At 32.9% G+C, this 23693-nt stretch overlaps 1 protein-coding gene across 2 annotated transcripts in view; it reads left to right on the top strand.

The window, feature by feature from the left end:
• FBXO8 (F-box protein 8) overlaps positions 1-23693 on the top strand; it is a 39181-nt gene that overhangs the window by 10197 nt on the left and 5291 nt on the right. Inside the window, exons 1-4 of one of the 2 annotated variants that reach the window (XM_081133897.1) lie at positions 5209-5298; positions 5512-5848; positions 9003-9129; positions 22660-22778. In XM_081133897.1, coding sequence (XP_080990023.1) covers positions 5520-5848; positions 9003-9129; positions 22660-22778 — 575 coding nt within the window. In that variant the 5' untranslated portion in view covers positions 5209-5298; positions 5512-5519. Of the gene's footprint in view, positions 1-5208; positions 5299-5511; positions 5849-9002; positions 9130-22659; positions 22779-23693 lie in introns of those variants that run through there. The other variant, XM_081133896.1, reaches the window with a different exon arrangement.

Genomic DNA, 23693 nt, shown 5'->3' with positions numbered 1-23693 from the left:
CAGAAGCCATTAGTGCCAGGCTTTTGAGTCTCCTATCCACTACCACATTCAAGGAGTGCATTTGTGAGCAGTGCAGAATTGAACACGGATATTTGACCCTTAAACAAAGCAATATAAAATAGCTCTGAGACAGAGGGAGCATTGTTTACTACTGTATTTAAAAACTCAAAATTAGTTAAATTGATAGCCATGTTTGCACAATTCCAGGAAAATATAAATTCCTAAATCATACTCATTTTCCTTTTGGCCATTGCTTCATTTGCTATGTCATGCAATTTCAAAAGGAGTTCCAAGTTTTATTATATTTGCCTTAGTCATTCTTTGTAAAGAATTTAAACTTAACTAAAGAGTATCTATATCTTTGTTTATAAGTATCCATTTTTTTACCAGTCTGAAAAATAAGAAAATGTAAGTGTCCTAATTGCCTTGATTTTTCCCCCCCCATAATTTTTTCATTCTCTGAAAAGAAGAATTTCAATTTTGATATCTTCTAGAGAATTTTTTGTTAGCATAATTTCTCCTCTGTATCCTAAGTAACTATGAAATTTTTGCTTATTTCTGTCAGATAATAAATAACGAAGTACTATTTCCACATTTGGAGACGAAGAGAAAATACCTTTGGTTTCATTTTGAAGCTCCTTAGAATTTTATTGATCCTCTGAACATGATAAACTTTAAACAAAATAAATTCAAATTTGGAAGAAAATGCATAGGACATCTTGAATAGTATTAATTTGCAGTTCTCATTATTTGTAGATTTTGTATTAGTGAAGTTACCTACTCAGTAAATATTTTTATCCCCAAATCAATTCTCATGGCACTTTTCCAGTCATTCTTGGACATTTGCAGAGCTGTAAAACATTCGAAGCTGTGGAGGCGCACATTCCCAGCTAAGTTTGAATAAGGCAACACTCTGCCTTCTTGTTTTAGTTCTCATGTTGTAAACAAGTCTTTTCCGTGGTCGATTTAGTGCCACATTTTTCACACTTGTGCTGTTGTTGATGATTTTGTGATTTAAAATGGCCCCCAAGTGTAATGCTGAAGAGCTTTCTAGTGTTCCTAAGTTTAAGAAGGCTGTGATGGTGCTTTACAGAGAAAATACCTGGTAAATAAGCTTCTTTCAGGATTGGTGAGTTCTATGTTAATGAATCAACAGAAACACATAATACAAGACTATGTATTGATCAGCTGGCAAAAATGTTGTGTTCAGAGGCTCGCAGGAACTGAACCCTGTATTTCTGCTAGGAGCAATGATTCAGTGTTTGCTAATTCAGTGTTAGCAGTGGTTTTATAGAACTATACAAATTGACTTTTTTTTATTTGTACATGAAACAGACTAATAATGTTCTTATAAAAGTATTGTTTCCAAGAAATAAATACCAAATATTTTCCTCAATTTGTTTTGAGTGAACAAATAATCAGCAGTGATTTCATCACAAAATCCATATTTATAACAAAAGTATTTATTACAAATACAAAAACTTCCTTTTGTGTTTAACTTTTATTCAGTTTGAAACTCTGCCTAGTCAGTGATTCCACTATGCAACTTAATTTTTTTGACCAAATAATTGGCACAAATGACAAATTTTAAGAGTTTGAAATCATGCAAGAACTCAGCATGAAACTGTATTATATTTTATATCTCTTTTTGCACCAAATGTTGAAGCTTACTAATGATAACATAAGGACCTGCTTTATGCTATTTCTATTGAGACTATCGTAAGGCATGCTGAAGTTTAAAAAATTTTTGTGAAACATAAGGCAGGATTTTTGTTTTCTAGGTGTTTTTTTTAAAAATTTGGTCATTGATATAAAATAATTGCATTTATGAGGGGAAAAATAACCATGGCTGAAATATCAGATAGGAGACTAAGAAATATGTATATAAGCCTTACCATGCTGTGCAAGTACCAACATGAACAAATGAGTTTATTTGGTGGGCAGAACATCAGGACAGTTGAAGTATTATTAAATATATTTTACCAAAGTGCTCATCATTTTTACTTTGTGAAAATATTATTTTGTCAAAACAAATTAATAGATAACATCTTAGTAGTTATTAGCTGTGGAATGAAACTTTATACGCATTATCTCATTTAATATAGCAGCCTTTTAGGCTCTAAGTATTATTGTTTTCCACATTGCATATGAAGAAACTAAAGCTTAGAACAGTCAAGTGAATCCCCCATGGTTCTGTAAGTAATAACCGGTGGAGTGGTTATTTAAACTCCTCTTTTCAACTCCAGAGTCCGCAACACTGCTCCCTCCATGACTTGCTTCACAACGTCTGCATTGGATATCATGTCCTTTTGAGAGTTTTATCATTTTTCTGACAGTTCCACCCACATTCCACATCACTGTTACTCAAAGGAAGATTGGGAGTGGGGATGGAATGCTATAAACACCCTTTCCTTTCTCCAACGGACAAAGTTATTATATTAATCTTTGTCAAGTGGTTTATTGTACTGTGTTCTTGCCCAGTTTCAACAACTGCTTTAAAAAAAAAAAAGGAGTCCCAAAAGGACAATTTGCAGTATTATTTAACAGTAGGAGAATAGAAAATACAGTTTTCTTTGTCTGAATTATGTGTACATGAGCCTAAAACTTCTACTCTCCCCATCAAGTTTTTTTATTTAAGAACCAGCTGCTGGCTTTACCTCTTTCTACCTGCCGGATGCTTTCTGAATCACATTCAGTGCTCAAATTTAGTGATCCCCATTAAAGTCCAGAGCCTAGGGAAATCACCCTGAATCTGTGTTCCCTAGCAACGTCCCTGAGAGTAGCAACAGCTGCTTCACCATATGCCACCAGAAAGATGCTGTGGGGGAAATACACAGAAATTGATACTAAATGCCTTCAATCTTGAGACTTCAAATACCATAGTCACCGTGTTTGATTTTTTTACCTTTAGTTGTGCTAAAGCAAAGAGAAAGATAAGTTTAAGTATCTAACATGACAGGCTAGATGCTTAGCATTCAATGATGTTTTCAGATATTTTCTTGCTAAGATAAACACAGAAATAGCCAGGATGAAAATAAAATACCCTTATTTATAATTGTGAGTCTCAAAATGTTAAATATGTATTAAAATTAAATTGTACATATGTTATAATATGACATATTTAAATATTAAGCAAACTTAAAATTCCTTGCAAATTTTTGTTGATATTCTGTATTTTTTCTGTGTTAATTATTTCATTCTCTGTTGTTTTGTCTTTTCCAGGATGTCATATAATTAAAGTCACATTAGATAACCTTTTCAGATGAGTTTCTTTCATTGAGTAATATGCATTTAAGTTTCATGCGTGTCTTTTTATGGCTTGATAGCCCATTTCTTTTTTGTAAAAAATTTTGCATTGCTTGGATGTACCACAGTTTATATCCATTCACCTACTGCAGGACATCTTGGTTGCTTACAAGTTTTGGTAATTATGACTAAAGCTGCTATAAATATTCATGTGCAGGTTTTTGTGTGGACATGAGTTTTCAGCTTATTTGGGTAAACAAATACCGAGGAGCATGAATGCTGAATTATATAGTAAAAGCAGGTTTAGTTTTCAAAGAAATAACCCACTGTCTTCCAAAGTGACTGTGCCATTTTGCATTCTCACATCCTTGCCATCATTTGGTCTTGTCAGTGTTTTGGATTTTAATCATTCTAGTAGATGTATAGTAGGAGCTATCTTATTGTTGTTCTGATTTGTGATTGCCTAATAACATGTGATCTTGAGCATCTTTTCATATGCATACTTGCTATCTGTATATCTTTTTTGGTGCCATCCCTTGAGATTTTTTGCTCGTTTTTAAGTGGGTAATTTGTTTTTTTAGTGTTGAGTTTTAAGAGTTCATTGTATATTTTGAATACCAGTCGTTTATCAAATAAGTGTTTTGCAAAGATTTTCTCCCTGTCTGTGGCTTGTCTTTTTATTATCTTAAAATTCTATAATAAAAATAAGAATTCAATTATTATAGCTTAACCACTAATAGAGAAACTACTACATTATTGTGCTTTGTGTTGTCGGGAGGAAAGGTTATCTTTTTTTCTCTGCAAAAAACAAATTTTCCCACACTTAAAAATCATTGTATTCCTTTTCTTTGTATCCCCCATCCCTTTATAGCTTAAGGTCCTGTAAGTCTGAGCAATTCACCATAAGGAGGAAGAGTGAAAAATTATCTCGGACTCTTTGTTTTCATCAACAAGTGACCTATTATAGTAGCTGTAATCCATACAATAGCTGGTAACTCAGTAAATATACACGTGGATCATGCCTTTGGGGAAAAAAATCTTTGATATCCTTTGAATTTCTACTCAGTTTTCAAATTGTTCCTAACAATTTTCAAAATTTCTGGTCACCCTCACATTTTGTTTCTTGGTTTTGTTTTGCTAGTCGTTACTATAGATAGCTAATTAAAACAAAACCGTATTTTAAGATCAGGTTATGCTATGAAATTTAGTTTAATGATTTTATACAAAAATCAGTTTTCCCCAAACTTTTGAAATACACGCACAGTCAACCTGGGTTTATAAAACAAGAATTTTTTTTTGGAAAAGAGATCATGAAAGTAATCATTTATATTAGTTAATGGCTCTTCCTGATTTCGTTTTTCTCAATGAATTTATTTGCTTAGGAATTTACTTATTTTAAAGCTAAGATCAAATAGAAAGTCTAGGCCATTAGTTTTCTATACATTTGTATACAATGAAGTCCAGTATTTATAACCGATAAGTGTGGAACTGCTCTTGTTGGAGGTCATTTGGGTGGCAGTGGGGGAGACTGGGCATACTCTCTTCTGTCTTTTCCCAGTTATCTCTGAGGAATCCATAGGGCTATACGGAGAAGAACTGGAAAATTAGTCTAAATTATGATTTTTATGTAAAGCAACAACAAAACTAAAACAGTCATTATTAAGCTACTTATCATGGAGCTCTAGGTGTCTAATTTATAAGGTTTCTGAATTAGACTTCAGGGCCTATGTTACATTTTATTACAGTCTACAACATAAATGTAGACTGGCAAGAATTAAACTAAAAGCCTGTTTCACAGCTGTTATGCATCTGGGAGTTTGGTTAAAAGGGGCTAGCTTAGCTTAGCCTGAGTTGTGATAAAAAGCAGGGTCTAGAGGCCTTTTAACTCAAGTCCTGTGCTCTGATCAGAGCTCTGTTTAATACTGGCCCATAAGTCCACATAATTGTAATTTGTAAGAGTCTTTAGGATACCAGTAACTTTTAAATCTCACCATGTGAAAAATTATTATGTCACCTGTGGACTTTAAGAGTAGTTAGCAAACTGGGATAAAGGTGATAATCAAACCAAATATTTCTGGAACTTTCTCTGTCCAAGTTTTCTACGTATGATGTACCAGCTCTTCTTTGTAATATATTACTCCTTAAAATGCTTTAATGAGGAATGTTAATTCTGATAAATTAAGGCTTCATGTGAGAGTTGTCGTACCACTGGGAAAGGCAGGTTCCTTTTTAGTGTAAGCTTTTTACATTTTGGCTTTCTCCCAGGCTTGCAGATGGGTCAGGGGCTGTGGAGAGTGGCCAGAAACCAGCAGCTACAGCAGGAAGGCTACAGCGAACAAGGCTACCTCAGCAGAGACCAGACCAGGAGGATGGCTGCCAGCAGCCTTTCTAACGCCAGTCATCGTAAACAAGTCCAAGGAGGCATTGATATATATCATCTCTTGAAGGCAAGGAAATCTAAGGAACAGGAAGGATTCATTAATTTGGAAATGTTGCCTCCTGAGCTAAGCTTTACCATCTTGTCCTACCTGAATGCAACTGACCTCTGCTTAGCTTCATGTGTTTGGCAGGACCTCGCTAATGATGAACTTCTGTGGCAAGGGTAAGCTCAACTCAGATATCTCTAAACAATCATCTTAACTGTTCTTTTTATACTAGTTATATATGTATTATGCAGTATTTCTTTCAACCGGGGCTTGTATTTGAATTGCTCTTTATTAAAACCTGGAAATACAAAGATAAAGTTATCATCACAGTCAAATTTGACATTAGGAAAAGAAGGACAGCATGAAAGAAAATAATGAGTTACAGTTAGACAAGAGGCTACCAATCAAGATGCATCAGTTTATTCTAAGAATACAAGTTGTTAAATGAGAATTTATAATCCAAAACTTAGTGTTCATACCCCTGGTGTAGAATAGGCATACTTAAAAATCAATAAATATTCTTCAAATCTTATTGTTTTTATTGGTTACAGATGGAGTATGTGTATGTTTGTTTACTCATTTATATGTTTCTTTTTATCAGCGGTGCTTGTTAGCATAAACTTTAACTGGTGAATATTTCATCTGTTTTTAATTTCTTCCTAACTACTATGTAATCTATGAAGTAGGCAAATATTAGAAAGCAAAAAAATCATCTACTTACTGAACTGAATGTAGATTATAGAAATTTTAGCAGTTATTATGCCAGTTTAAATTTAAGATATAAATCTAAGAATGTTTGGTGGAATAAAATCTACTGTATGGAAACTACATTAATCATTAAATATACTTGAGCTGTGAAAATGTAACCAAACATAGGAGAATCATTGGTTTTCTAGCATTCTTTACCAAATCTTATTTAAGTCTCATTATTTTTAAAAGAGACTTCATAATGATAGAAAACATATCTTTAAAAAGTCTTTTTGAGACTTTAATTTCTAAATGAAAATCTAATTGAGAGAATTAATAAATTATCTAAGTAGACAATCTTTAGTCAAAATGTATTACAACAGTGTCATTCCTCACTCATGCTTCCTGAGGCAACAGAATTACAGTATTAATTATATAGTTCATTTCTCAACCTGTAAATAGATATAAATCATCAATATCATCTTGTCATTTTCATTGTCTTATCATAGTGAAGGTACTATGGAAATTCTATTAATTAGTAATGTTTAAAATAAATTATGGTTATTAATTTTTTTAATGATTTAGTAGTATAAGAGGAAATGAAAATACTTTAAAACTGACTCATTCTATTTATAATCTCTTTTCTACATTTTAGTATTTCCAGAAAACTTATGTTCTTATCTTTGAAAAAAAGTTTATATCTCAGCTCATCTGAATGAACTCAGCCAGAATGTAGTTTTCATTTAGGATTTAAATCTGGAGTGTTCATTTCTAAAAGAAATGCTTCCTTTTTGTTTACCACATAATTATGCCTATTTTTATGACACTTGGATTTTTATTTCTTAGTGATAAATAACTTCTATTTTAAATTAAAAGCTGGCTTAGTTTTTATTTTAACTTTGGATGTGTTGAATACTTACTAATTTGGGAAGTTGTGTTGCTTAATAATAAAACTCAAAAGCTATGGGACTAGAGTAAAGAGGCTACTAAAATATTGATAATTTTCTAAACAAGTTACTAAACTTACTGTTTTAAAATCAGTTATTTTATGCCCGGGCAGGCATGGCTCAGCAGTTAAGCGTAGACCTAGGATCCAGGCGATCAGGGTTCGATTCCCGGTCAGGGCACATGCCTGGGTTGCGGGCTACAGCCGATCAATGACTCTCTCATCATTGATGTTTCTAGCTCTCTCTTTCCCTCTCCTTTCCTCTCTCTGAAATCAATAAAGATATATTAAAAAATAAATAAAATCAGTTATTTTATAATAATAATGCAAGGATATAAATTAACTATTAAAAAGATGTTCTCATATTAAATTAGATATTTTACCCACTATCCTCACAATTTTTGGTGTTATAGACCGAGACAGTAAATTTTTCTTGTTTTTCTGTATATTGTGTGTGTGTGAAAAGAAGGAAGTTTGAGCCAAAAATCAATAATGAATATTAGAAAGTGAAACTTCCTTAATGTTTATCTCTACAAGTAGATTTCATTGTTGATGATGATGATTTTTTTATTGAATTTATTGGGGCGACATTGGTTAATAAAATTATATAGGTTTCAGGTCGACAGTTCTATAATACATCATCTGTATATTGTAAACAAGTGGCGTTTTGGAACACACAAAAATCAGATCATTTTGAGACAGTTGTTAAAAAGTACATCAAAATATAATTTCATCATTCTCCATGTCTCTGGAGTAATGTGTTTATATTTTATGATCTGTGGTATATAGCCAGGATTTCTGACATTGTAATAAGATAAAACTTTAGCTTTCAAATAATAACCAGTAGCTAATGGCTCTCTGTACAGAGTTGGAAACAACCATCCCAATCTGCAGAAACAGTGTGTTTTGAAATATGAGCTGTTAGCATTTTGGGTTTTATTGAATTTTTAAACAATCATTTATCACTGTGATAGTAAAGAGCCAGTGTTCTGAAGCATTATCTTAAAAACAGCTATGCTTAATGTCACAGCTTTTGATGTACATATTGAAGTTATAGCAGTACAAACAATTTCAATGTGTAGTTTGCATGTTAATATATATAGTTCAGAAAAACAAAGTTGTCCCCCTGCTCAGCAATCTTCCCCCCAGCCCAATTCAGTTTTGTGTCACAATAGAGCACATATTTCACTTAACTCTGTTTAGCTTCTTGGATAAGATTGCAAGCTCTGGAATAAGACTCCTTGGGTTCAAGTCCTGCCTCTACGCAAATTTGCTGTGCAACCTTGGGCAACTTTTTTATCATATCTATGTTTCTTTACCTGTAACACCAACATTGTAGGATTGCTGTAAAGATTAAACAAGTTAATACTGTTGCAATGCTTCAATTAGTGTCTGACATTTAGTAAGCACTTGGTAAATGTTAGCTATCATTATTATTATGTTTATATTTAGCTTCAGTTAATACTTATGAATATTTTTCTTTGTAACTCACATTTATCAAGTGCCATCAAATTTCTAAATTGAAGGCATTTGTCTATCATACTATAGTAAGCAAATTTTAAAAGTATAAAATTAAACATTTTAAACTTAAGAGCTATAAAATCTAATTTTATATCATTTCATGTTACTGTTTTATCATGTTTATATATATTTAACTTGGGAAATTAAATATGGTAATTTTTTTTTATCTTTTATAGGTTGTGTAAATCCACTTGGGGTCACTGTTCCATATACAATAAGAACCCACCTATAGGATTTTCTTTTAGAAAATTATATATGCAGCTGGATGAAGGCAGCCTCACCTTTAATGCCAATCCAGTTGAGGTAAGTAAAGAACTTGAATATTTGTAACAGTTGAACTTGATTACTTTCTTGCTGCCACTTTTCAATATAATAAACTTGCAAGTAAAATAGGTCACTGCACATGCCTTTTCAATCACTGCGAAGCCCAGTATTTGAGCTATTGCTGTTTTTACCTTACCAGGTCACATTCCAACCTCTCCACCTGCTCACTTTGTATGGCAACCTCCATGACACATGCAGTCCTCTGCTGGATGATTGAAATAATACTACATTATTAGTGGAGATCATAAAATATGTTCATCAAATTTTATCTGCAGCATTTTCTTCTTTCTTTGTTCATATTTAATAACAATGCTACTACTTTTATCAAAGATAATCACAAAAGGCATTGTTCTAGTTTGCTACACCTCAAAATGTCGTTAAATAATGCCTTTAATAATCTTAATTTCATTTGACATAGAAACCGCTTTTAGATTCTGTTATAAAATTGAATAATTTGTATTCATTATTTAATTTTTGAAAAGACAATAAACAAGCACAAACAGAGAAAAAAGTGGGAGAAGCAAGAATAACTGCTTAGTAATTAATTAATTTTTTCTTAACATAAGAATGATCAAAAGACAATTCTTTCACGGACATTGCCCTCCCCCCCATTCTCATTTTAATATATTCTGTAAAGGTTCACATTTTTAGATAGATGTTTAAATATCTACTAGATTTATCTTAGAAATATAATAGCAATTATACAACACTCAGAACTACTACTTCTGACTGTATTATTTTCTGTGGTAAAACTTAACTGGCAGCTATTTTAATTTACTTAATTTTCAAAACTCAAGTTTTTGTTTTATTTGTTGTGGAATTATTAAAGGCTATTTAAATCATGCAGTCAAATATTTTTAAAATATCTTAACTTTTGCTGTGTTTTAATTAGAGAAATATTTTTCCCGTGCAAAATATTAAATGAATACTGATTTTATAAATATGCATATGATATAAATGACACCATATTTTTAAAGTTAAATTGATTTTTGTTTGTTATATATGATTACTTTCTTTGTTAATTTTTTTTTAAAAATATATCTTTATTGATTTCAGAGAGAGGAAAGAAGAGGGAGAGAGAGAGATAGAAACATCAATGATGAGTCATTAATCGGCTGCCTAGCCCACAACCCGGGCATGTGCCCTGACCGGGAATCGAACCCCGATCGTCTGGATCCTAGGTTGATGCTCAACTGCTGAGCCACGCCTGACCGGGCTGTTAATATTTTTTGTACATGAATGAAAAATAAAATATAACACCCCTACAAAGGTTTGCTGAAACATACACATTATCAGTTAAATCTTAACCCCACAAATATATATATACACACACACACTTAAGCCTGCTATAAATATTTAAATTAAGATATTTGTTCTGTCCTTTCACCACTGTTTATAGAGATTTTTACTTTCAATGAATAGAAAACTGATACTTTGTATGAGAATAGGATGATTTATAATAAGTTAAAGTTCAAATTATACAACTGAAACCAGTATGGTATTGATTTTTAGAAATTAATCATTTTTTAGAAGGTAAATGAGTAAACTGTCATAAACTTAGGTTTTGTAACTTGTCACTTTATTGCACATTTTTTCTGATGCCTTTATCATAAAATACACTTGTTTTTACTTTGTTTTTTATCAAACTCACATTCTTATCTATCAAAATATATAGTAACAATAAGCATGTCACCTTTTTGATCTTGCACTACGACATACCCGCTCTGTACAAGAGATTTAACTAACTACACCTTTTTGAAAAATGGCATGGTTTCAGGGCATTGTTATTTTTATTAGAATTAGGCATTACTTGATGGTAACTAAAACATTCATATGATGAACTTTATAATAAGATATATTTCACATCAGTCTCAAGTTAATTGAATGATGATTCCTGGAGAAGAACTGAAGCAGAATAAAGCAGTGTTTTACTCTAGATACATAAGAATCGGGAAAGGCAGCTATTACACACCCCGTCTTATTATGCCCAGTTTATCAAGGCTTACTGGCTCATGACTCATGCTGATGTTGAGTAAAACTGTCATCTTCAATTCATATCACTTGCAAATGTTACATTCTAAGGAAAATGTAACTTGGTAAGTACTGAGTTGTAGATTTACAAAAGTCAGAAAAGTTGGATGTAACTGTTGACATTGATTATGGTAAGTAGTCATTCCTTGCTAAAGGAGTACCAATTTTTAAATCAAATTATAAAGCCATTCTTTTTATGCAAAGATGCAAATGTAGATAGGCCCTCATGTACTAGAATGTGATGAATATTTTTAAATATCTAAATTGGAAAAGCTAGATGTCAAAATATGTTTCCATCTTTGTAGCTACATATGTCAGACTGTAGAGTTCTCATTATACCTCCTCTAGAGTGTTTGGAGGGGGGGCAGAGGAAAGAGGTAAAATTACTCTTTATACCTGACAAAAAATTTTAAATTTTTAAGTCAAATGTTTGCTAAGAGAGGGATTGAAGTTATTAATTAAAATAAGAGGTTTAGATCTTCAGAATTATTTATCCATCCTACCTCCCATTGTTATTGAGAGTTGGCTGTATTTTCCTTATCTTCACTCCCTGCCCTGATTTAAGGATACCCTGGACTATTCCAGATGTATTGAATTTCCTGTTCTGAAAGGGGCACATAGAGCTGCCAAAAGGCATAGAGCTGAACCATTCAAAGTGACCTGTGGTTCCAGAATTCTGATTCTGTGCTTTTATGAATATTGGTGACTTAGCAAAATAGAATTCTGCCTTTACTAGAATGAACTTAAGATATAAATGGGCAAATAAGATATTGAAATACACTATAGGCGCAGAGAAATGAGGGGAAGTATTTTAATGACTGTATTTTATACTTTCTTTCATTGACTAATATAATCAGTATCAATTTGGTTGTTTATCCAAGTCAGGCCTTCAACATTGAAATCATGTAACTGAGAGAGATCATAATAGATGTTTTATGTAGAACTTCTCTGTATGAGTCATACTTTAGACAAGTCTTAGGATGACTCTTGCCACATTCTTTGAGTGCTAGATATTAGTAAGTACCTTTTGGAGGTGTTTTTTTCCTCCTCACTGGAGCACTGTCATCAGATGTGTTATTTTGGCTTAATTTAAGCCTAAGAAGTAAATTAGTTTTGATATGTTTAAATGTAAGTGGTGTTTATTTTAAGTACCTGAGATAAGATGTATATAATTGTTGAGTATTGTAAAAAAAAAAAAAGTTGACTTTTCCATAATTTTTAGTTCTCTACTTAACATTTGATAGCAAGCATCATTAAAATATTATCAAAATAAGAATACTTACAGCCACAGGGAACAAGATTCTCCAAAGGACATCGTTCATGTCACGGATATGGGTAACCAAACTCCACAGCAACTGCTGGCAGTGGCTCATGGGGTGGGGGAGAAGATCTGCACAGTTTGTGGTATGATTTATCTAGCACGCTGTTGTTGTATGCATGCCATTGTGATCTCAGCTGTATGTAAAGTCTTGATCTTGTGCATGAGCTTGTGTACTGTGTGGCAGGTGACCACATTCTAGTAAAGGAATGTGCTGAAAACCATCTGTTTACATTAGGCTGTATTTCCCCTGCATGTACAAGTTATGTGTGTTGATTTTATTCCACTAGCAGTATTATAATAAAGCAATTTTCTTATCCAGTATTATAATAAGGTAATTTTACTTATTCCTTGTGCTTCATTTAGTATTGAACATTTTCTTGACCTAGTTATTTTTAAATTTAGAGACTGAAAAATTAATAGTAACATGGTTTTTAACTATTATAGGTTTATTTTTGTGTAAATATGTTTTTTAAAAGTTTTTAAGCGTAATATCCTCATTGTGGTCAGGTAAAAGAAGTCTCTATTTTTAACTATATAAGCACATTTCCTGTGTTCATACAAAAAGACCCACATGCATACAGTTTTATGCATTTTGTTAGACTGATCTGGGAGAGAACCTCTTATGAGAAATATTTTAAATTTGACCTGTGCATGTGTTTTAGATAGAAATGCATAAACAAATTATTTTCAAGATAGCATATTCTTTTTGTTGTTGGACCAGCTAAAATATAAACAGGAAATTTGTAGTTCTCCATTATAGAAAGGAACACAGGCGTTTATACTCAATTCTTATGAATAATATCTCAGAAATTAAATGTTACTTATTTTTTTGCTCCAACATACAGCAGCAAAATCTTCATTGCCATTATTTCATAGCATAGCAACAGTGATGAAAAATAGCTTTTATTTTTATTGCTAGAGATAGAAAACCCTGATCGTATCATCAGAATTTACAGGTAAGCAATTCCCAAGTGTATTCTTTGGCAGTAAGATGAAGGTGTACTTTGAACAATGCCTGATAGCATAAAGAAAGAAAAGTAAACGAAAATTCCTAAATTCTTAGCTTATGTTATAAATTAAAATATACCTAGGTATAATTTGTCCTCAGCGCCCTCACTTTGCAGCTCCACTCAGCCAGTACCATGTTTTCTGTTCTGCTAGCTGCAGTACCCACATTTCCCTGTATGTATCAACTAGAGCGTTTGGGGTTTGAAGGACCAGAGAACCTAACTAATAATGGCTTAAGCCATGTACATTTATTTACTTCAAATGACACCCAGAGGTGGGTATCCCAGTTATTTCAGTGATACAGTGATCTCATGGACCCTCAATGTGTTGACTTTTGCCCTTTCTTGATAACAGGATAGCTATCACTGCTCAAAATAGCTCATTCTCATGTGAAAGTACCCTCAGCACAAAGAAGGCAGTCAAATAAACTCTCCTCAAATTCCTTCTACTTATTAAGGAGAAAAAAGTCTTTTTCAGGAGCCACCAGTATACTTGTGCTCATTTATTATGAACAGAGCTGAATCAAATGAACACCCCTACACCAACAGAGAACAGAATAGAAAGGATTACATGATTGACTAACCTTAACATGATTTAGTAACTGTGACTGAGATGCTAGAAGCAATGAAAAGAGCGAAATGGCCTTTGGGCAGGCATCCAGGCATCTGCAGCATTATTTTTTACTAGTGAGCCACTTGGAAAATTTGTAATTCTACTTCCCTTATTTCTGGGCTCTGCTGGTTTAGAGGCCTTATACCCAAGGGGGGAAATATTGGCACCAGAGACACAGAAATTCAAATTGGTTGCTGAGACTACCTTCTGGCGATATTAGCTCCTTCTGCCACTGAACTAACAGGCCAAAACAAAACCAAACAAAAAGGCTCTGAGGGTAGGTAATTATGCTGTGGTTAAGGTAATTAAGCCTAATTACCAGGAGGAAATAGTTACTGGCATACAGTGGGGGAAAATAAAAGGTGGAACTCACGAGGGATGTCTTAGAGTTCCTTCTGTTACTACTATACACTATGGTAAAAGTAATTTCTAAAAAAATCACAGTAGCCCTATATAGGCAGCAGTTAAATTCCATAACTTAGACTCCTCACTATAAACCAGCTGAGGCTGAGTCTATTCCCAGCCTCAAGAGTTGAATGTAGATTATTCCAAGCTAATCATGTTAATTCAGCTGTCCTTAGCTTCTATTACATCCATTTGATCCAGTTCTGACCTGTGAGAGTGGAGGAGATTGAGTGGAGAAAGAATTTTTAGGTTTAAAAAAGAGAGCAGTCCCGTGTGTGTGTGTGTGTGTGTGTGTGTGTGTGTGTGTGTGTATGCATGCATGTACATACACACTTCTGGACATTGCTCTCTGAGGATGTAATGACAGGAACACTGACAGCCATGAGGTGTTAACAACATGCAGAGAATAGCACATTGGAAAGAAAGAATTAGGTCTGTGATGCCATGTTTGAGCCTAACAACCCTGGAACCATATTCGTTTGGAACTTCTTGTTATGCAAGGTAATAAATTCCTTTACTTTTTTTGAATTAAAGTTTCTGTTGTTTGCAATCAAAAACATCCTAGTGCTGCATAACCATCATCTTCATCACTATTACTGCTATTACCCAAACTTACAGGAGTCTGATATGTAATCCCAAACAGTCTTATAAAAATAAACATTGCTATTTCTCATTAGCAAATTTATTTTATCCCCACATTTGCTGATGAGAATTTAATCAGAGCAAAAGGAGCTAGTTGACAATGAAAGGAGTCCCTCACCAAATGTATCTTCTTCTCTATAAGAATTGTTTACCCAAAAGAGCTAAAATGCTCAAGTTCATTGGCAAAGTCCCTTTCCCTGGATCAGCATTATAGTCAAAGTGCAAAACTGTGCCTCTCAGGCACTAAATATTATCCTCTGTCTAGCTAAGTTAATACTGTCAATTTTGTTATAACTAGTTAAGTCATACTAAACTGGAGCCCATTTACTTTTTCAAGGACAACATGATGTATATATGGGTATGTATGTGGATGTCTATCTACCTCTTTTAAATCTGATTTATATGCGTTGATTTTATGGCTAAGAAGGCAACTTTATCCTGTGTCCATTAGGATAAATATTTATTTAATTTTTTGTTTAATTTTATTCTACACTCTGTCCTGACCATCTTATGTCATGACCACTCTCTCTCCCCCTCTCTTGTCTCCAAGAGTCATTCTAGCATGTGGTTTAGAATCCGTCCACTGAAGGATGTTTGTAGACTCAACTTTTTAGAAGCTTCAAAGATAAATCTCCCAGGCTATTTTCTAGCCTTAGTCTAATTGAAAAAAAGATTCAGGCCTAGAGTATTCCATAGTTTATTCTTCAATCACACCACCTGATGGATTTTGCTTTTGTTTTACTCAGTATGCTATGGAGTATGCTATGGGAAATACTGACTTTTGTCTCATTTAATGTGAACTGTCTGGGGTAAAGGTAAACTGGCGTTAGCGGACAATGTGTTGATCTAGGAGTATGAACTAGAGGAAAGAATCTAACCAGAATATTTTAGCACCACAACATACATACTGCAAATTTTAAGGTGTAAAATGCTAAAATGAGAAAGATTTTTTACTTTGTTTGAATTATCAATTTAGTAAATGTACCTACTTTGCATTGTATTAATATTTTAAGTGCATTTCAAAGAAAATTTTGTTTGCCTTTATTTCCTTTCATACCATATCTGACCACCTTGACACCTCTGAAATGTTCTTTATTAGCTCATGTGACCACAGTATCAGTGAAACTTGACATCACTTTCTAGATTTAACTTCTCAGCTTCAGTGTCTAAGCTATTTGCCTCTCCTTTGTCTTTCCTCAATTTAGCAATTGTCACTACCAATGTCACAGTAGATGTCACTCCAAAATATAAGTGTTTTATCAGAAATCTAAAGAAAATTATTTTCTCAATTCTTGGATGTCAGCAATTATACAGCATCCATCAATTTAATGATAGCTTTTGAAATGTGGGAGTATGAAGGAATCAGTACATTAAATGCAGTTTTTTAACCAACTAATTGTAGTATACACCTATACATAAGATTATATAATTTTCCTCTATGATATTGTAAAGTTTAGAGATGCTTTTGTATAATCAAAGTCTTAAGATCTTTGTGAACCAGTTTTGGTCATTAGCAGTTACCTGTATCATCAATGACATGTTGGCTTTTATTATTTGAACTGGTGGCTCCAAACTTTGAGAGTTTATAATTTGAGGCAGTTCATAGTATACTGGAGTTTTGGTCCAACTTACAGGTCTTTGTTGTTGTTATTTTTCTTTTTCCCCCCTTAGCCAAATTATATAATCCTTAAAAGTTTACTGCTTCTCTTGAAAGTCAGCTGAAATCTGACAGATTTGTACAGATAAACTCAAATGTTCATTCAACAAATATTAAGTCTCTCTCTACTTATTAGTCATATGGCTTTCACCTGGGGCAAATTATTTAAATTCTCTGTGCTTCTGTTCCTATATCATCGTGGTGTTGTGAAGATTAAATGAAAGAGTGTATGTTTAGTGCTTCTAAGAGCTTAGTACTTCTAAGTGCTCATCACAATGTAGCTTTAAGTTTATACTACAGGTACAACTACAGCTATACTACCAGAGGCAGCCACTGCTCTAGGCTTTGGGGGATTTTCCTCTTTTGGAACTTTTGGGTTCTAGTAGATAAATATTTGACACTTGATAATGATCCTTTATGAAGTATGTATTGAGCACATCAACATCTCTTAGCTTTCTATGGTGATACTCTTTGCCTTTTATTTCATTTCCTGGCATGTGTTGAGCAATCTTTTGCATATACAGTAATTTATGTTTCAGTGGTGCTACTTAGTTTAGTCTTTTTGAGGACATTTTGAGCAATAATTAAATTAAACATGTGTCCTGACTGAAATGGTGGTAGGATGGACAGATACTTTAATTACATGAATAAGTGTACACACTTGCTGGCTGTGAAACTACCGTTTAAATCCCAGCTTCTCTGCTTTTCTACTCTTAAGATTTAGGGGTTTTTTTATGCTGTTTTAAAATTGTTTAAGAGCTGTTAAAATATATCTATGAATGTACATCTTAGAATGTGGGTAATATGATAAAACTTTATCTAAGTAGAGTTAGTCATTTAAATACATGCACACATACACACGCACATTGCAAATGAAATTTTTGTGTGTGATTTTTTAAATTAGCTAACATTGGTGTTCAGATGTCTCACTCATTAGTTTGAAATGTTATTAATCATTCCTTAACCTAATAGTTTTATATCCATGTTTTGAATAAAATGCTTTATTTTTCTAATTTTTAGACATATTAGAGATAGATGGGACTTTTTCACGAAGCTTACCTCAGCTACCAGCAACTTTGTCAAAAATAATTGTAATAATGATTGCTATATTTAATTATTAGTAGTAATTTATCAGTTAGGAAGTACCTTCATATTTATCACCTTATTGCTCTGTCCCAATCATGGTGTGACTCTTTTGAGGACTATTAAAACTCACAGATGTGGCCCTTTTTCTATTTGAAGCTATTAGAACTAATTAACATGGGCTTTTTATTATTATCTAAAACCTTAGATACTGAAGTTCATGTTATTTTGTCTAATGTCATTGCTTTCTCTCCTATGAAAAGAATTAAGAAGATCTGTCCACCTCTCTTCCATTTTCCCTGGACTCCATCAGAGCGGATTTCACATTTTTCTTTTAATTTTCTTTGAGCTCCTTTATGTGAGATTTCCTATTGACTTCTTCTGGCTGCAAATAATCTAGGGTTTATATGTGACTGTCCTCAGTGATTCCTGAGCATTGTGCACTTTAATATACCAAAAAGTTATTCATAAATTGTTCTTAGGAGCTTAAATCCTTGTGAATTCAAACACAGGATATTGGCACTCTGTTCTCTCCACAACTGTCACTTCTCTCACATAAGTATGAACAGTGCCAATATCCTGTAGCCAATTTCCTTATGCAGTTATTGAAATTGGTCAGAACATCACATTTTTTCTGGAACATAAGAGTCATACTGTTAGTTTTGAGTATGGAATATGGAATGAAATCAGTTTATTTATGTACCTTGTTTGAAGTCAAGAGGATTTAAGCTCCCAAGAAACTTGCCCATTTTGTAATCTTATGCACTTATTTTACTTCAGTTAAAAAGCAAGGTATTGCTATTTATTTGCAGAATACATATCCCAGGTGAATTTTACCTATTCAAGTTCTATGTAGGTTTAGTTTTGTTTGTTTTTTATTAATGACAGAGCACATGTCATATGATTAAATAGTGAGGATGACAACTGCTGGACTGAATAAAAATTAGTAGATTTAGCATTTTTTTAGCAATTCTGAAAACACTATAAAAAAGAAGTAGTATCAGCAGTCATCTTAATCACTGATGTTGTTATTTTCACACAATACAATGGGAATACTCCTATTTGACCTGTAGAGGGCTGTCCTCTGATGTGCTAATTATTTTTTAGAAATAATTAAGAACATAAAAGTTTTCATAACATATTGCCTAATTTTTACATCATTACCTTTTAAAATATGTTTTTATTGATTTCAGAGAGAGGAAGGGAGAGAGCTAGAAAAATCAGTGATGAGAGTCATGATGGGCTTCCCCCTGCATGCCTCCTACTGGGGATCGAGCCTAAAACCCCGTGCATGTGCCCTGACTGGGAATCGAACCGTGACCTCTTGGTTCAGAGGTCAACGCTCAACCACTGAGCCAAGCCTACTGGGCTATGTCATTACTTTTGATGTGAAAATGTTATATTTCAATTTTCCATTTCGCCATGGTTAAAATGTATACTTGAATATTAGTGTTTTAGTGTCATATTGAAAAATTAGAAATCTAGATTGAATTATATTATTTTATAAATACTTATTGTTAATATTTTAGGATTGTTATTTTAAAAGTATTCAAAATTATTTTTAAAAAAAGAAAATTAAATACACTTTCCAGTTTGCTTTCTTCCCCTGCTTTCTATTATATAATGCTCTAAGGATAGGTTTATTGCCTAAAAAGTAGTAGCCAAGGTGCTGGACTTTTACATTGTATACAATGGCAGATTTGAACAAAACTGGCTAAATCTAATTGTATATCCTAAACTGTTCTTTAGGAAAACAAATTAAGGGTACTCCCTGGTATGCCTCAGTTTTGTTTCATTAGTGATTTCCTTTATTGACTAACTGTTACACAGTGTTTCTGCCAAGTGCTTGTGCCAATAGACATTATTTTGAGTACCATCAGTACTTTTTTTTAAAAATTAGGACTTGGGTTTTTTTAGAGTAGTTTTAAGTTCACAGCAAATGTCAATACTTTTTTATGTGGCTCTGCATGCCTAGTTTTCTACAATTCACTGTGTTCCCAGATATATATTTTCTGGTTCTGAACATATATATGGTAGATTTTATTTTTGAAGCATACTGTGGATAATAGTGATTTATTAAAAGGCTTTATTAAAAGACGAGAGCAAGTATGGGTATTTATGCCTATTTATTAAAAGACAAGAGCAAGTAAGGGTATTTATGTAACAGAAGAAAACAAAGTAGCTTCATCTTAAAACATGAATTATTATATGGAAAGAGCCAATCTCACAGTAAGTAAATGGATGCATTATATAGGTGACTAAGCTCCAACACATCTTTTCTTCATTCTAAATTACTTAATATTGGTTTTATTTTTTTTAATTTGAATTTTATTTTATTTTTCATCACCATTTATCCCCTCATGTCCTCGTGGGCATTATTCTACCCCTGCCCTCTTCATTACCTGCTCTTATAGTGAGTCTTCTTACTCAAGATCTTAAATCTGTACCTTCAACCTTCATTTTTTTCTTTATATCTTATTACATTGCCAATTGCCTTTCTAGATGTGTCTATCAACATTTCTAAGACTAAACACATCACTGTTTCCTTCAAATCAGAGCCCTCTATAACCTGTGGGGTCTTTACTATCAGTTATGTTTTCCTGTCAGTCATTTATTTCTCTCTGCATCTAAGCCAGAAGTGTCAGTTATCTTCATCTTTCACTTTTGCTTATCCCCTGGCTTAGTAGCATATGAGTTTTTTGTTTTTCTCATGTTTCTATAATAGATTTCCTTTGCATTTCTATTATTTTTCCACATGTTCAAGCCTGGACAAGTTAGGTTAGATACTGAAGTCTCAAAACATGTAAGCCATAAAACAGGAAATGGCCAACAGTATACTTTTATGATCCTTGCGTGAGACAGCTACCAATGTTAATTTATAACTAAGGAGCATCAAATGATATAAAAATGGTGTATATCATGTAATTAGAGATTTATATACTATTTAATGAATCAAATTAATGGTTTTTTTATATTTTATGTAATTTTTAAAAAGTAGATTAGAATTAGTTTTACATGTCTTAAATATTGATTTATAAGTAGGTATGAATAAAGAACTTATTAAATAAGATTTAATTGACACTTCTTTATCTTTGAATAACTTGGGTTAAAATTGAGCACTTCTGATATATCGTTATTCTTTCAAATGCAGGAATTCTATTAAAAACCTGACAATTTTTGCTGAGTGGATTGATTAAATATACAGTCAACTCTCGATTATTGAAACTAATGGAGGAAAGGATGGAACAAGCATTGCTGTTTCTCTAGTCCTGCCCCCTCAGACAGTTGCTGAAAGCCTCATTCCAAACAAATTCTCTGGCTTTCCATCTTGATCACGTGACATTCTCTAGCCTTGTATCCAGGATGCAGTCTGAAATTCGGTTTACAATCAGGTTGACAAGAAAGCTTCATGATATCACATTCTGTTCTTTGTATACACTTTTTAAATGAGTGCTTTAGGATGCTTTTGTACTATTAAAATTCTCATTAGGGTGTTATCTGATGGCTCATACAGTTAGTTTTATATAAAAACCTTGTGTTTGAGTTACAATTGACAGGTATTATAACCTTTCAAAAGCATTACCTCGTGGTACCAAATTACTTTAAAATTTCTTAATATAAAAATTTTATGAGAGAATTTTAAGAGTGTTTTGTAAAAAGCTAACAACTTTTTGAATTCTTAATGTGTCTAATATTTCTGAGTTCTGTGTAAGTGTTTGTAAAGGGAAGAAATGCTGAAGGAATTTATGTGTGAAAACAATAAGTTGGGCGTATATAATACATCATTTTCTCTACCAATTAACAGCACACAATGTGCTATTATCCAGACATAAGCATTCATGGTAATGCAAGTATCTGGATAACTGTGAGTTGAAATAAATACACCTGCCTTTTATTTCAATAACTGCACATTCAAATCTGCTTAAGGCAAGTATTTGAATGTGACCTCCATATACATGAGAACACATTGATTGATTTTAGCGTTTGATTTTTTTTGTTGATGTTTCGTTGTTGTTGTTTTAAATCTAAAGTAGGTACAAACTTATGGGTAATGCTTCTCTGGAAAACTTTGCATGCAGAGAAAAGGAAATTCAAAGATAAATCCTATGAAAACATAAATTGTTTTATGTTTTGCCTCAGTGTGTATTGGAGCTAAATCCTTGTAGAATGTAGCCATGCTTAAAGCCAAAGTGTGTACAACCATAAACTGGCCTGGAATTGTCTTCACTTTGCTTTAAGTTAAATAATTTAATTATTTTTCTTTTCAGAATAAAGTTGTTAGTCTTTCATTTGGAGAATCTTTTCTTCTAAAAAACCTATTTCCTTGAAAAGTGTATTGGAATGTTTATCTGAGCTTTAAGATATTGTATTTTTTTGTTAGACAGTGGAAGTGTTTGTGATAAGGCTTATTTTGAAGTCTGTATAGTAGTTTCTCTTCTTCCCTCTTCAACACCCCCTAATTTAAGCTGTATTTCTGTATAGTTAGTTTTAACTGACTTGAGCCAGAAAATTGAATTAGAATTTCTTTAGGAGTCTTAACTTTGAATTTCCTACTTTTCAGTGCATGTAAACAAACTGTCAGCTACAAATAATAGTTTCAGTTCAAGTTCTAGCTCGTATTTTGCATGTTAAAGCTATAAAAAGTCTATTAATGCTAGAAAGAACTAATAGCTATTGTTCTGCTATTGCCTAATTGTTAAATTTATAAATAAAGACTGATTTTATTTATGAGACTTGTTTTCTGCCTTAGGGAGTGAACTACTTTATGTCCAAGGGTATCCTAGATGATTCACCAAAGGAAATAGCAAAGTTTATCTTCTGTACAAGAACACTAAATTGGAAAAAACTGAGAATCTATCTTGATGAAAGGTAAAAATAATAAAGTTTTCATTAGAAATGAGTTCAGTAATGCTTTTTATGAGTTGTTTTACTTTAAAAACTATAGCAGTTATCCATTTGCAAAATTGAGTAAAGACAGGGAAAAGATTCTGTATTTTACAAGTCATTTCTTTGCCAGCTTTATCTTGCTGATAAGAAAAGTAAAAGTAAAAAAAAAAAAAAAAAAAAAAAAATCCCACACATGCAGTCAAAATGGAAACCCAACATCTTTGTAATAGCAAACCAAAACCAAGTACTTTTGAGAAGTTGCAGTCCTTTTTTTTAATAACTAGCTATAAAACCTAAGTGTTTACAAGACTAAAAGTTCTAAATTCTAAAATTGCCTGTGTAAAAATCATAGACAAATTGTAATAAACTCACAAATCTTAGTGATATGAAATCTGTGTATATTTTCATATCGATACTACATAGAAGAGTAATGGACTTTGAAAATCCTGAAAATGTGTCATTCAATAGCATGTTTTGCACAGAGAGAAATGATTCCTAGTACCTGCTCTGACTTGATAGCCATTCATTTGTACTTTTTAATTATGGCTACCAATGGACATAAAAAATACTGGGATAACATTTTGATGTGACATCACTGAACTACCTTTTTTTTTTTAATCCTCACCCGAGGACATTTTTCCCACTGCTTTTTCAGAAAGAGTGGAAATGGGAGAGACAGAGAGAGAGACACCGATGTGAGAGAGACATATTGGTTGGTTGCCTTCGGCAAGTGCCCTGACCGGGGCCGGGGATCGAGCCTGCAACTGTGGTACGTGCCCTTGGCTGGTATCGAACCCGGGACCCTTCAGTCCGCAGGCTGATGCTCTAACCACTGAGCAAAACTGGCTAGGGCTGAACTACCATTTTTTAAATTCTAGGTCTAATTCTAATCTAATG

The sequence above is a fragment of the Miniopterus schreibersii genome, assembly GCF_964146895.1.
Source record: "Miniopterus schreibersii genome assembly, chromosome: 4".
Lineage (NCBI taxonomy): Eukaryota > Metazoa > Chordata > Mammalia > Chiroptera > Miniopteridae > Miniopterus > Miniopterus schreibersii.
The sequence above is the reverse complement of the archived record's forward strand: the minus strand, read 5'-3'. Positions and strand labels throughout refer to the sequence as shown.